Here is a 15,562-nt window from a genome sequence, read left to right as displayed (position 1 = left end):
AGGGGAGCACTGGGCGCTTGTACGAGCACAGAGCCCGGCTCTGCACGGTGTAGTTTTACATGCAAAGGAATCTTAACGTAAGGTGATCTGACTGCTGTAAATGTTGAATCCAAGCATTGAAGAAATGTATCAGGCATAGTAAGTGCTTCTCCCTAGGTTGACACTTCGGAGTGGCTTGCCCCTGGAACGTCACAAACCTATGAGGATGCAGACGTTGGAATCCATCTGTCTCCACAGAGGGCTGTATCTGCATATGACCTTGCTATAAAAGGAGGTCCACCAGTTCCGGTAAGGTCTCAATTTTACTGTCATCTGGTTTCACCTTCAGCCTGGATGTTTCCTCCACATTCCCTTCTTCCCCTTTCCTTTCAAACGGGCTGGGACTGATGAATTTTGGATGTGTGACTCTCCCCCATGAGATTTGTTCGTTCTTATCAAGTTTTTTATGAATGGACTTTATTATATATTTACAAGCAATTCATGAACTTCAATCACCATTTATTTTCATATATATTTTTTTTGTCACTTGATTGCAAGTGCACTTATTTATTCTTCTCTATTTTCACTACACTGATATTTGTGTTTTTTTGTTGCAGCTGCAGTTTAGTACTTTATAATTTATTTGCTTTTTAGAGCGTTTTTTTCTTTTTATATTCATAGAGTTCAAACAAAGATTTCTGTGCTTAAAAGAGGTACTTATTACAAAGCTCAATATTTAAAAAAAAAGTAAAAATGAACTATAACTTTGTATGTCCGAGTTTAAAAATACTGTGTGGCTATTGTATAAAGCCTTTACATTTTAACGTCTTGAATTACTGTAGGAGAGCATGTAGAAATTATGTACTTTGGCTAGGAACTCAGAACTGAGAATGTTTTGTTACCTCCGCCTTTTATTATTTTATATTACATTTATTTATATTACATTTCAGCAACAACGTAGCTTCCAAATATTTAAAACATGATTTGTTGTTATGCACCGTAAAATCCTTTTTTCCCCCGAGTTCATCGATGGACACAGCTTTTCTTCATTCTTGACCATAGGTTTATGGCGCCACCTACAGAAGTAGGACACTAGGCAGAAAAAGAATACAGTGCCACCTATGAGCATTCCTAGCTGGTAGAAACCCCTCTCTTGGCTGTAGGCAAGTGTCACAAAACAGTACAAGAAAAAAAAGACCAAAATTGTGTCCATTAAAGAACTCAAAGAAAGGGATTTTACAGTGAGTAACAAATATCCCATTTTTTTTTCTAGCGTTCATTGACAGACACAGCAGAAGATCCCACAGCTTCTCTGCCAAGAGATTTACAATGTCTGCATATTGCTTTCACTTTCCTCCACTTTTATCCTGCACAGTAGGCATAGGAGATGCCTAAGTGGAGGAAAGACATAGATCAGGGAAACAGAACTCAAGGAGTCATTAGGGTATCCACATTAAGTGCTAGAGGATTCCTGGTTAAAGACATAAACTTGTGTGCTTACTCCCAAGCCTGTGTTCATAAGACACACAGCATGGCTCGGCCCTGATCGCGGGTGCCATGATGCTGGACTCCTGCAGACTTGTCTGCGTATCCATCTGCTTGTACCTTGTACACACTGACAGGAAAAGAATATTAACTACCAAACGGCTCAACAGCACCATGGTAGTTCACTAAAACTACAGGCTGATAGCCACAAAGGCTGTTGGTACTTGTAGCTTTCCATTTACAAAGCACTGTGAATGTATGATGTGCAAATCAATAAACAAGAAGTCGCACAAAATAAACATAAATAAAGTGAAAATTGAGGAAACCTGCCCCTTCAACAAGTGAACGCATCACCTAGCAATCAATTTAAAACATAAAAAGGTTGGCACTAATGCTCATATGTTTGTAGCTATGAATATAGTGCATAACATAACCCACACAAATAAAATAAAAATCATACAGTGAACAATCCTCATGTAGTGGAACAAACACAACAGAAACACCATATGGGACAGGTACTCATAATTGGCCAAGCTATGCTCCACCTTCACTCTTGTGAGAAGACTGCAGACTCACCAGATGAAACAATGGAACACTTCATATGCTCAAGTCCTTTTTGAGGGTAATCTTTATATTCGCAAGGCTATATGACTCAGGGTAAACAAAAATAAATCACATAGCGCAATATGGTTTAAATGTGGATCAAACATCAATAAGGGAATAGAAGTGCTCACCCACATATTAAGGTGCTCGTATGCTAGCACCAGCATGTACAGCGGTCTTTAGACAGAATAGAGACAAAGTCTCTCCACCTCTCAGCGTGCGTTCCACCCAAGGGAAACCCGGAACCAGCCGTACCGGAAATAACGTCAAAGGAGAGTGCACAGCCTCAATGCATTTCGTGATCAACACATCAGGAAGCTGTAAAATGTAGCTGTAAAATGTATGATGTGTCTGGGCAGGCGGAGCCCTGTACGGCCTTGTCATTTTAAAACAGCGACAGCGGGCGCCCGGAGAAGGTGCCTGCTTGCAGTCTCTGTTGGTAGAGAGGCTGCAGCTGCTGGAATATGTTACATGTTCCACCCTAAATATGGGTGGAATATGTAGCATGTTCCAAAAGGTGAAATTATACTTTAATGGTTTAACTGGTAAGATGGGTTACTGGCAAATCCACATGGGGCACAGACCTTAATTTAGCAAATTCCATGTCCAGGACCTTTCAGGGTGCTTCCAGTGCATCCAGAGGAATAACTCAAATTGCTGGTGTGTTGGAAGGCTCTTTGCAGGTGTATGAGCTCTAAAAGACCCAAGGCAGCAGACAGAAGGCTGATTCTCCAGATGCAGAGTAGAACGTTGCATCAATAAGTGCTAAAAATAGTACATCCAAGGTAAAGGGAGAAGGATGAGAAAACCAAAAATCGGAGGAGTTTGAGATGGACTCTGACTGTTGGCCCAGCCTATAAGGTCTTGGGAAGATCAGAAATTGATTCTACAGGGAGCGGGAGCATGGTTAGGGCCTCTGCAGCTAGTATCTTTGAAGAATTAGGTGAATTTGGTCACAAAGTTCTGTGTGACTGCAGTAGAGGACCTCGATGACAAAGCAGGGGGCTCAGTCTCACTCGAAAGAGTTAACAGGAGGCAGCAGACACTATAAACACAGGGTGACAGAATTACAGACATCAGTGTTCTGAAAATTGTTGTGAGTGTGAGCTGGAGTCATCCATTGCAGCAGGACCATTACCCTCCGTTTAGATACAGACATGTTGTTGTCACGTGTCAGCAAGTCAACTCACTCAGGGTATGAAGCAAGGCCTCAGGTATTCATAAACCCAAGGAGCTGATGAGAGTCTGAAGGCCGGAGTTAATCAACTGGAGATCAAAGTTGCATGTGACGCTCATGCAAAGCTCGAGTAGCAAAAGGGCAATGCTTCCTCTACATTGGAAGATGTACTGTAAAAAAGCATGGCTAGCACAACGCCCACCCAGGGAAAGACTTAGGTGCTCAGTCCCTCAGCAGTAAACCATTCCATGTTGAAATCGTCAGAAAGTGGGAAATTCAAATGTACCCAGAGGTACAAATTGTGAGGTAGTTGTGTTCCCGCTGCTCAGGCAGATTAGTCTACTCACTAGAAAAAACTTCAGAGACAGGACAAGCACAGAGGCAATGCCAGCAGTTCTGGGCATAAAGAGTCCACAGATACCTTATTACCAGTACAAGTTCTGTAAAGCATCTAACAAGGAACTCTGTACACAAAAGTCACTTCCAGGTTAGGCCTATAACGTGCAATCCAGTGGGGTCTAGTACTCCAAAGCTAAGCTGAGGAAAGGCCAGTCCAGATACCTGCCCTATTGGGACCAGATCAAGCAGCAATGTATCAAGAAATTTAGATTGAAGAAAAAGGCTTTAGGAAGCAAAGTAAAATAGATGGCAAAAGAAAAAAAATAAAATAGTTTTCCTATTAGAGCTGAAGAAAAGACCAACATCCTTTATAGGACATTAGCAAGAAACTGAGGCATGCTGGATAGAGGGGAGATTATCCTATTCTGGTCTGCAGTTTGTTTGATGGCGTACAATCCTGCTGTAGCCAGATATAACCCCACAGCATATGACTAAGCAGTGTATTTATAGAAAAAAATAAAAAATAAATGCAGAGATATCTGTCCTTTAAGACTGCATATACATTTCATCAGTGTGAATGGTGACAAAACCAAAATGTTACTAGGCCAATTTTGCTCCAGGTTGAATGTTATTCATTCATACAGAACAGAGTGAATTAGGAAAATACAAAATTATGGCCACTGAATGGAGCTGAGGATAATAGGAATCAAATAATTTACTATGATTGTCAGCTACATTTAGTAACCACAATTTTTAAAAAACCACTCAATTTTTAAATGAACATTCAAGCTAGACAGACAGATAATAGCCTGTGATCCCTAGTCATACGAGGATTACATGGTACATGCAGTTTCACAGGAAGAATAGCTCTGCCGATTTTTCATAAATACACCCCTTACTTTTACCAACAATGCACCAGAAAGAATAGTTTGTTCAACACAAGTAAGCCCTAGCTTACTATTCTGAAAATTTCCAAAGATTTGACACCTTTAAAATGAAAATAAAAAAGGTTGACTGTTGGGACCAAAATGTAGAGCATAGCAGATTTCTTTCAATTATTGCACAGTGAAAGTAGCCTATGGTATACAATCAGCATGAGTATGCAATGGATTCGTGGAAAGTAAAGACCGCAGGGTGGTTGTGTGTGTTTGAAGTGTCATAGAACAGCACATTCCCTCACCTCTGCTTTAAGTTGTTCTCCACCAGTCATTGCTTCCAGCTGCTCCATTGTAATTTCTTCTGTGATTTCAATCCCAGCCATCTTTTGTACCACCTCTTTCAGAATCAGCAAATCAAAACTGCAAGGCAAAAATAATGTTGAGATTTACTACACAGACTAACATCCAGCATTTCAAGAACGCAGCTCTGTGAAAATAAATGAAGTGCAAACGGCACAGAATATATAAAATAAAAAATAAATATATATGGCGAAGTTAAACACTTAATAAAGGTTAACAGATTTTTACATTCTAATCAATGCTTACCTTTTTCCAGCTTTTAGCTGGTTTGCTACATACTGCAGAAGCCCAGCCAATTCTATGGGATATTTCCTAAAAATTGCTCCACAAAAGCTAGCTAGGCCTGCAGGATAAAAATAAAATAAAAATGATGAGACATGAGACCTTTCTGAAATTCAGGCAATAGATATTCACACAGCTATACAGCTCACACTGAGGCCTTGTAGAAATTGTGCTCCTACTTGTGTAATAGTAGTTCACACAGCAAGTTTTACAAAGCGGTTGCCAATCTTTCAGACAGTTTCAAGCTAGGAGTACTGCTCATCAGGTTATTCATTAAGCTGCAACATTACTTGAAAGATTGTTTATAGTGGTTCTAAAGGCAGAAGTTTTTTTTTATCTTAAGGTATTCTCTGCATTAGGATACATATCTTGCTTCGTGTAGGGCCGCAGGTTCCCCCCCCCCCCATATACACCTGAGCCCTCCCGATCAAATCCCGAGCCTGAACGCAGTAGCTCTCTTCTCTCTCCCTACTCATAGGGCAGACTGATAGCAGCGGGAGCGATTTGCTCCTGCTGATGTCAATAAATCCAGTAATTAGGAAGCCAGGGGGTGGGGCTGAGTCTTTGGACACAGGCAGCATGCCTCAGGTTTAAGCCCACAGGTGTGCCACCATAGGAAGAAGCTTCCTATGGTGACACACAGAGAAAAAGGAAGAGCCTGGAAAGCTGGCGGGGGACCCTAGAAAATAATAATAATAAAAATTACCCTTTACAAACACTTTAAAGTGACACTTAGTATTTGCTTCAGGATCGTATTCAGACAAGTCGTATTCGGACAAGTCTAAACACACCTGAGCGATCCTGCTGGGAAGCATTCTGAGCCCTACAGCCTAAATTTATACACACCCTTTGCACATGTGCAGCTGGGGAGCGTGGAATGCATCTGCCGCCTTTGACAGCTTTCTGGCAGGATCGCTCAGGCAGGTTCAAACACGCCTGAGCTCATTCCGATTTAGGACTACACTCCCATACTGGAACACAAGTTTGCATTAAAGCTTCAACCAAGCTGCAGGAAGCTTACTGAAAAACTTTGCAGATACTTTTTAAAAGCATCCTGTAGCCATTGCTTTTTCACATACTGAAGCCAGAATGTACAATGCATGGTTTCTTAAGTACTATGAACGCATAGCAAAATTAAACCACAGACAAGTTCACTTCACTATTGGAAATAGAATAATACCTGGGACAGTAGGAATATCGCAGCCAAAAGAACTTTTAACCTTCCTGTACTTCAAGTCATCCAATGCAGCCGACTACCCTATGACCATTTATATTGGAGACTTCTCAAATGTGTCCTGCTGAAACACACTCCTGTAGTGGCACCTGTAGTAATCAAGCAGGAGCACCATAATGGCGTCTGCACATGTGCCCTTTCAAGGTTGAGGGCAGTAATATGGTGAACACACTTGCGTCTGAGCACCCAAATGGTGTTTACACGCATATGTGCAGCGTTCCCTGGGATTGTTCAATCAAGTAAGACCAGGCCTCCTAGGAGCGAGGTAAGTTGGGGGCACCGTTTTAGAAAGCTGACACCCTTAGCCGAAGTGGCCTAGTGAAGCCTGTAATTTGTTGTGATAAGAGAATTCACATTTTCCTATAAATTCCTACTTCTTTTACATTGGTAGTTCCAACCTACACCTAAGAAGACTAGCAAGAACCTGAGTATTGTATGGAGGTAGGTAGTTATATAAAGAAGTGTTAAAGCTTTGAGTGGCTTTGCCAGTGTCCAATCACCTGGAAATGCTGTATATAACCCTTTAGTTATGATTAAAAGCATGCGTCCTGTACTTTAGAATAAAGATTTAAAAAAAAAAAAAAAAAAGTCAACAAAAAGGCAGTCACCATCCATTCCACTCAAAGCTGATATTTCACTTAATACAGCACAGTTAAACTTACAATTTATTGAATCTCTAATTATTGGCGAGAACTGTTTGCTTGAGTTTCTGGATCTGCACACCTGCTTAAGTTCATCAAATTTTATTTTTAGAGCATGTAACTGGAACCTGACAGAAAATGCAAAAGATGGGCAGGAAGACTCAAACCTCACAAGAAGACAGGAATACAGAAAGGACTGGTGGCAGCAAGATCCCACTTTTGCAGTAACCCAGTCATATAAGAAGGGGTCATTCACTCTGAGTTGGACTGAACCTTAACTATTTTTTGTTTATCAGGCAGTATCTAAAAAAATGAATAGAAAATTGTACTAACTCTGTAACCAGCTGGAGATCGTAGTGTCATCATGCTTCATCTTTTCTTTTTCTGGATTTGCAAGAGCTTCAATTATACAGTCTATATTTCCAGTTAAGAAAAATATATATATATCATTTTTACCATTCTCTTATGAACATGACCAACATAACATAATTACACAAATTGTTGTTATCCAGCCAAAATGTCTGTATTTTACCACAGGATAATTATATTTGAATCAAGACCCTTTTCCCCAGCAGCACATTCTTACCTTCCTTGATTTTCTACACTGTTCAGCTGCTGGAAACAAGGAAAGAAAGCCCTGTGTAAGCTCCAAGTCAATCTACTAAAGCAGGGATATGCAATTAGCGGACTTCCAGCTGTTGCAGAACTACAAGTCCCATGAGGCATAGCAAGACTGACAGCCACAAGCATGACACCCAGAGGCAGAGACATGATGGGACTTGTAGTTTTGCAACAGCTGGAGGTCTGCTAATTGCATATCCCTGTACTAAAGGATTGCAGAAGTCAAGACCTATCCCCATGTGACAGTGATGGGCCAAGCACTATCACAAGGGTAAGGCAAGCGAGTCACATGCCCCTCTAAATCCTGGGTACCTTCTTTTTCCAGAAAGGAAACCAGACTACCTGCTGCTTAAAAACAGGCATTAAGGTAAACATGTAGCTTTGCCCTTTATGGGTTTGTACAGTCATATGAACAGGCATACAAAGAGCATAAATCACAATGCTATTGAGAATTTTCAAGGTAATGTGTTGCAATGTACAAACATTAAAAGACATAAAAATAGGTCAAACAAAAGGATACATGCAAGGACATCATAGTTCAGGGAAGTGAGGTATTTTAGTGAGTCCACAACAGGCGTTATTAAATTGTCATAATTTTGTATCTGTGAAAGAATCTGCCGGAAAAAAAAAAAAAAAAAAAAGAAAAAGGTCAATTGACAAAATACAGGAAAAGCCAATGTATACATCAACATACTAAAATAAGCTCCACAATGTACAAGGTTTAAGTGCATTATATATACATATACACACACACACACATATACATACACACACACACACCTCAAAATAACTCAACACACAGCCATTAATGTTTTAACCGCTGACAACAAAAGTGAGAACACCTCTAAGTGACAATGTCCAAATTGGGCCCAACGTCAATATTTTGTGTGGCCACCATTTATTTTCCAGCACTGACTTAACCCTTTTGGGCATGGAGTTCACCAGAGCTTCATAGGTTGCCACTGGAGTCCTCTTATACTCATCCATGATGACATCATGGAGCTGGTGGATGTTAGAGACCTTGCGCTCCACCACCTTCTGTTTGAGGATGCCCCACAGATGCTCAATAGGGTTTAGGTCTAGAGACATGCTTGACCTTTACACTCAGCTCCTTTAGCAAGGCAGTGGTCAGACATGTTGAAATACTGCCTTGCGGCCCAGTCTCCGAAGGGAGGGGATCATGCTTTGCTTCAGTATGTCACAGTACAGGTTGGCATTCATGGTTGCCTCAATGAAATGTAGCTCCCCAGTGCCGGCAGCACTTATGCAGCCCCAGGCCATGACACTCCCACCACCATGCTTGACTATAGGCAAGACACACTTGTCTTTGTACTCCTCACCTGGTTGCCGCCACACACGCTTGACACCATCTGAACCAAATAAGCTTATCTTGGTCTCATCAGACCACAGGACATGGTTCAAGTAATCCATGTCCTTAGTCTGCTTGTCTTCAGCAAACTGTTTGCAGGGTTTCTTGTGCATCATCTTTAGAAGAGGCTTCCTTCTGGGACGACAGCCATGCAGATCAATTTGATGCAGTGTGCGGCATATGGTCTGAGCACTGACAGGTTGACCACCCACCCCTTTAACCTCTGCAGCAATGCTGGCAGCACTCCTACATGTATTTCCCAAAGACAACCTCTGGATTTGATGCTGTGCACATGCACTCAACTTTTTTGGTCCACCACGGCAAGGCCTGTTCTGAGTTGACCCTGTCCTGTTAAACCGCTGTATGATCTTGGCCACCGTGCTGCAGCTCAGTTTCAGGGTCTTGGCAATCTTCTTTTAGCCTAGGCCATCTTTATGTAGTGCAACAATTCTTTTTTTTTCAGATCCTCGGAGAGTTCTTTGCCATGAGGTGCCATGTTGAACTTCCAGTGACCAGTATGAGAGAGTGAGAGCGATAACACCAAATTTAACACACCTGCTCCTCATCCACACCTGAGACCTTGTAACACTAATGAGGGAGGGAAAAAGGCTAATTAAGCCCAATTTGGACAATTTCACTTAGGGGTGTACTCACTTTTGTTGCCAGCGGTTTAGACATCAATGGCTGTGTGTTGAGGTATTTTGAGGGGACAGCAAATTTACACTGTTATACAAGCTTTACGCTCACTACTTTACATTGTAGTAAAGTGTCATTTCTTCAGTGTTGTCACATGAAAAGATATAATAAAACATTTACAAAAATGTGAGGGGTGTACTCACTTTTGTGAGAGATACATACACACACACACACACACACACACACACACAACGGGTAAAATAAGCATTGAACACATCACTATTTTTCTAGGTTAGTTAATAAAAAGGTGCTATTGACATTAAATTTTCACCACATCATTAACAACCAATCCATACATACAAAGAAATCAAACAAATAAGTTCAAAAATGAAGTTAGGTTTAATAAAATGGAATGACACAGGGAGAATGTATTGAACACACTAACTGAAATGTATTTAATACTTCATACAAAATCCTTTGTTGGTAATGACAGCTTCAAGATGCCTCCTGTATGGAGAAACTAGTCGCATGCATTGCTCAGGTGTGATTTCAGCCCATTCTTCTACAGTCTTTAATTCTTTAAGGTTCCATGGGCCTCTTCTATGAACTCTGATCTTTAGTTCTTTCCAGATTTTTCTAATGGATTCAAGTCCGATTGGCTGGGCCATTCTAGCAGCTTTATTTTTTCTCTTTGAAACCAATTGTGAGTTTCCTTGGCTTTGTGTTTGGGATCATTGTTTTGCTGAAATGCCCATTCTCATTTCATCTTCATTCTGGTAAATGGCCGCAGATATTTTTTCATTCTTCCTTCAATGATATAGAGTTTGCCAGTACCATATGCAAAAAAACAGCCCCACACCTTGATGTTTCCACCTCCAAAAACTTCACTGTTGGTATGGTGTTTGTGGGGTGATGTGCCATTTGCCCTCCAAACATAGTGTGTATTATGGCATCCAAAGAGTTCAATTTTGGTCTCATCTGACCAGACTATATTCTCCCAGTATTTTACAGGCTTGTCTAAATGTTGTTCAGAAAATTTTAAGCGAGCGTCAACATGCTTTTTCTTCAGCAATGGGGCCTTGCGTGGTTAGCGTGCATACAGACAGACAATGGCAGTTGAGTGCATTACTTATGGTTTTCTTTGAAACAATTGAACTTGCTAATTTCAGGTCTTTCTGAAGCTCTCCACAAGTGGTCCTTGACTCTTGGAAAACTCTTCTGATTATTTTCAGTCTTCTGTCAGAAATCTTGCACCTAGTCGTGGCCAGTTTATGGTGAAATTATTTTTCTTTCCACTTCTGGATTATGGCCCCAACAGTGCTCACTGGAACATTCAGAAGTTTAAAAATCTTTCTGTAACCAATGCCATCAGAATGTTTTGCAACAGTAAGTTTGCGAAGGTCCTGAGAGAGTGCTTTGCTTTTACCCATCATGAAATTTTTGTGTGACACCTTGGTAATGAAACACCTTCTTATAGGCAATCAGTTGAGACTGAACCAGCTGCCATTAATTTGCACTGACAAGGGGCAGGATTGCTTTCTAATCACTGATATATTTCAGCTTGTATCTTGGCTTTCCTTGCTTTTATGCACCTCACTTTTCCCCTGTGTCATTCCATTTTATTACAAATAACTTAATGACTGAATTTATTTGTTTTGGTTTCTTTGTGTGTATGAATTGCATGGGTTGGTGACTACATGTGGTGAATATTTCATGTCAATAGCACCTTTAGAAACATATTTACCTAGAAAAATGGTGATGTGTTCAATACTTATTTTACCCGCTGTGTACACACACACATACATATAGAGATATATATATATATATATATATATATATATATATATATATATATATATATATATATATATATATATATCTATATATCTATATATATATACACACACACACACACTTTAAAGTTGTAGAAGAGTGACAAAGACATACAGGCTACAACATTAAAGCTGTGCAAAAAGCTTCAATTTAGCAATTGTGAATTATTAACATACGTAGTCAAACAAAATTGTTGGATTGCTATGGCTTAGTTTTCCTATTTGCCGTCCCGATGGCTTCACATTTTCTTTTGTTAGACGTCTGTATGCAGGAAAAAAGAAAAAAAAAAAAGTTCTCTTTATTACAATGTTTTAAAAGCACTATGAACAGTTTAAATTGGCCATAAAAAAAAAAAAAAAAAAAAAAAACAGATCTACTATAAAATAGCTACTTTTTTTTTTTTTTTTTTTTAAAAGGAGAGGAAAATGAAAAAAATAAATTTATAACCTGAAAATCTTTTATAAGAAAAAATATCATAGGACAAATAACTGTTGGATTTCCCTGGCGTATTCCATTCATAGATCATACAAAACACAACTAAGGAAAAGCTTGTCATAACAGTAAAATCTTCACTTAACATTTTCAGGTAATAAAAATATTTTTTGTCAATTGCCTCTAAAATGTACTAGAGTTAGAAAATTAGCACTTTTCTGTAACTACCAACACTGTTCCTAATGAGACTGGTGCTTAATGAAGGAGCTAAAGATCTCATGAAGAGAAAAAATAATTGGTTCATACCAGTGTGCCATAGAAGCCATTACATTTTTTTAGTGCAGCCTTTAAAAGCGTTTTCAGCTGATGTAGTCCCAAGTCTATAACTCTCTTATAAGGGGACAATTTCTGCCTCAGTGATAACAGTACTGCAGTAGCACACATATTTAATTGATGTTTCAAAAGGACTCTTCAAAAGAATTTAAAATTGGTTATTGCATTAAAAGTCAAATAGTCTCTACTAAATCACCCCTGTATAGTTAAAGATTATTAAATACGAAGTAAACCCCGATGGGTTTTACTTCACTTTTTTGCTCCCTGCAAAGTAAAAGCATAATGGGCTAGTATGCATTGCAAACGAAGCCCACATCAATCTTCGCCCCTCTTCCTACCGGGGCCGCGGATCCCGGCTCTTTGACTGGCCGGAGCAGCGCGACGTCACTCTTGCGCATGTGCGCCAAAGCTGTCAGTCACAGCACTCGCTTGGGAAGAAACAGCACGGAGGGTAGTTTCTTCACAGCGCATGCGCTGATGACATCATTGGTGCACTGCAAGGTAAATATCTCCTAAAACAGCATGTTTAAGGGATATTTACAGTACCTATAGGTGAGCCTTATTCTAAGCTTGACTATAGGTACAAGTTCTAAAAAGGGGTTCACAAACACTTTAAGTGTAACCCTAGTACTGTGCATTTTTGACCGTAGGGGGAGACTGAAATTGGTCAGGTTTTTATTGTCCCTGGGGGGAGAGGACCCCTTCACTTCCCATTCTAGTGTCAGTGTTGTAACCAGCACAAGAACACAGGCACCCATTAGGTAGTTCTGTGTGACAACACAAAGCTAAAAGTTAACACAAATGTCCATAGGGTACAAGTAATGCAATTTTATGTTCAAAACTAGGTTAATGCAGGTTTAAGAACAAAGCTGAAAACATACAAGAAATTGCCACTTAGCACATTATTCAGAGCTAGCCAAGAAGCCTATATGAAAAGAGAGGCTACTAGGAGGAAGACCACAAAGCTAGATAACATAGTAAGACTCCATTATATAGCTGTACTTGATTGTTATAGAACCAACATTCACGAGAAAAAATGGAATAGGTGAAAAAATATTTCAGCTCCCTATACTCCGATGGAAAGCGTCAAGTTTTCACTGAGCGTAATCTAATGTATTTATGTATTATATGCTCAGGCTGAAATGTTCAGGATTGTGACAGGTTTACAAGAGGTCAGTTCACCAAAAAAATGAGCTGCGGCAGGATGTAATGGGTCATTGAGCTTTGTATTTTGCCTTACTGAATAAGTCTATGCGAATGTTTGACTAGGGGTCCAATAAAATAAATTCATCTTCCATACATAAAATCTTTAAAGAGTGAAATTGCAATACTCTTTAAAAGGACACTTCATGAAAGGGTACCAGTCTACTAAAATAAAAAAAATATCCCAAAGACATACTGAGGGATGTATAATCAAAGCTTAATTGATGCCTCAGGACCCAGCCTAGAAGAAAAAAAAAGTTGCCTGTGTCAGCAGCACACTGGAGAGTCAGACCCCTATTCTCACACAGAACACAGTGGTCCAGGTCTCCAGTAACCAGACAACCCCCCTGCACATTGTTGACTGAAGCACTGTGCAGGAGCAGTGTCGGACTGCAGAGGACGCAGAATATTGTGCTTTGGGAAATCAGTGATTCAGCTCTCCAGTGTGCTGCTAACACATGCAACTTTTAGGGCTCGCTTACGCTTCCTTTAGAATGTGGCATTTAACACACTTTTTTAAAGCACTCTGAATGCCAATCAAAGCACACATCACTAAATTAAATGGCAAGCTTACAGCCCTGTTCACGTTATATTTGCTTTGCTTCAAAAATTATACCCCATTTTGCTTTCTTGGTGCATCAAGAAAAAATAAGGACTCCCAGAGTGAAGTAAGGTGATAGGGGAGGCGTCCTAGAGGGGTGTGCCCTTGAGGTATGAGCCTATACGCCAGAGTCTATAAATATTATCGATCTGTTGTGTACAGTACAACTCAGAAACATTTACTTATACTAGAGTGAGGGAAACCTGGAACCCCTGTGAGGTTTTTACAGTCAACCTGGGTTCCGTTAGAGAGATTTTACCCCACTGACAATGGTTTCACTAGACAGGTAACATGGGAATATCTGCAAAAGGGACACGGACTTCAATTAAAATCAGACAGCAGTTCTACCTTTCCCTAGTAAACTTAAAGGGGGTGAGTGAGCGTGAGTTGGTTTGTCCATGTTGCTGTTGGAGACTTGCCCTCGCTTCCTTTCTGGTAACGCATTGTCAGCAGAACAGACCGTGAGGGGAGAGCTTGCCAACACAGCCCTGGATAGCAGTACAAACCAGGCATGAGCTCTGCTTCTTCCCCACTCTATCCAAAACTAAGAAAAAAACATTTGGGCTGGACATGCGCTTCAACCTTTTTATTCCGTGTGCAAACTATTGTCCACACCAACAACCATTCAGTTCAAGGAAGGAATAACGTGCTTTATTTCAGAGTCTTTAAAAAGACTCCAATGCAAGATGATGGCTGCTAAATATTTACCTCAGATAAATTTTACTGAACTTTGCTAAACAGTAAAAGGACACACATAACCCCATGAAAAATGCTGAGACTATTTCTACTCTTCTCCGTAAACCCATACTACCCATTTGCAAACACTACTACCAACAACTGCCATATTTGGGGAAAATAAACACACACACTTCGAATACTACAACAACCAACTCTGCTGCATGACAGGGTGCCCAGGATTTGTCCCCACCACGACAGGCTACTATTAACAGTGAGGATGCTCAAAAAAACAAAGGAATGACTTTTGAGTCAGATTCTTGAGACACTAAACTAAAATGACAACTCGGCCCTTAGTGTCAAATAAATTTGTCTGTCCAAGGACCTAACTGACTTCTCCCACAATGACGGATTGATGCATCGTACAGATTCGGAATAAAGCTGAATATATGCGACTGGGAGGCTACCGCCAGGATAAAGACTCATGCAAAGACAACTCATGGACTGAAAAATTAAAATCCAAAATCAAAGAGTCTGAAGTTTCTCCAGTGAAAGAAAAACTCAAGTGAGCTCTGTCCAGGACTAGACACCGATACACCAAATGATGAATCAGATCCACTTAAACTGCCGCCACGATTGGAAAGTCAAAACCACATAGCCTGGCAGAGTCTTTGCAGACTACTCCCTCAACAGGAGGTTGTCCGAGTATCCCACAATGAAGATGCCATGAAAGTGCAACAGAGATAATACCAGGGCCAGCAGCTTGGTGAACATCCAAAGAGAAAAGACAGGCTGAAGGCTGGGGCACCCAAGAGAACATTGATTTGAAGGAAAAATTGTGACATACTATTTCTAAATATCCAGAGAAGCCAGAAAGTCTC

General features: G+C 40.3%; 1 protein-coding gene across 1 annotated transcript in view; it reads right to left on the bottom strand.

The window, feature by feature from the left end:
* Positions 1-15,562, bottom strand: part of THOC2 (THO complex subunit 2) — a 251,420-nt gene that overhangs the window by 132,919 nt on the left and 102,939 nt on the right. The window contains exons 16-20 of the mRNA XM_073599433.1: positions 11,614-11,698; positions 8,120-8,213; positions 7,312-7,392; positions 5,068-5,164; positions 4,764-4,881 (exon numbers count right to left, since the gene is read on the bottom strand). Of these exons, the coding sequence (XP_073455534.1) occupies positions 4,764-4,881; positions 5,068-5,164; positions 7,312-7,392; positions 8,120-8,213; positions 11,614-11,698 (475 nt within the window). The remainder of the gene's footprint in view (positions 1-4,763; positions 4,882-5,067; positions 5,165-7,311; positions 7,393-8,119; positions 8,214-11,613; positions 11,699-15,562) is intronic.

The sequence above is a fragment of the Aquarana catesbeiana genome, linkage group LG09 (assembly GCF_042186555.1).
Source record: "Aquarana catesbeiana isolate 2022-GZ linkage group LG09, ASM4218655v1, whole genome shotgun sequence".
Classification (NCBI taxonomy): domain Eukaryota; kingdom Metazoa; phylum Chordata; class Amphibia; order Anura; family Ranidae; genus Aquarana; species Aquarana catesbeiana.
The sequence above is the reverse complement of the archived record's forward strand: the minus strand, read 5'-3'. Positions and strand labels throughout refer to the sequence as shown.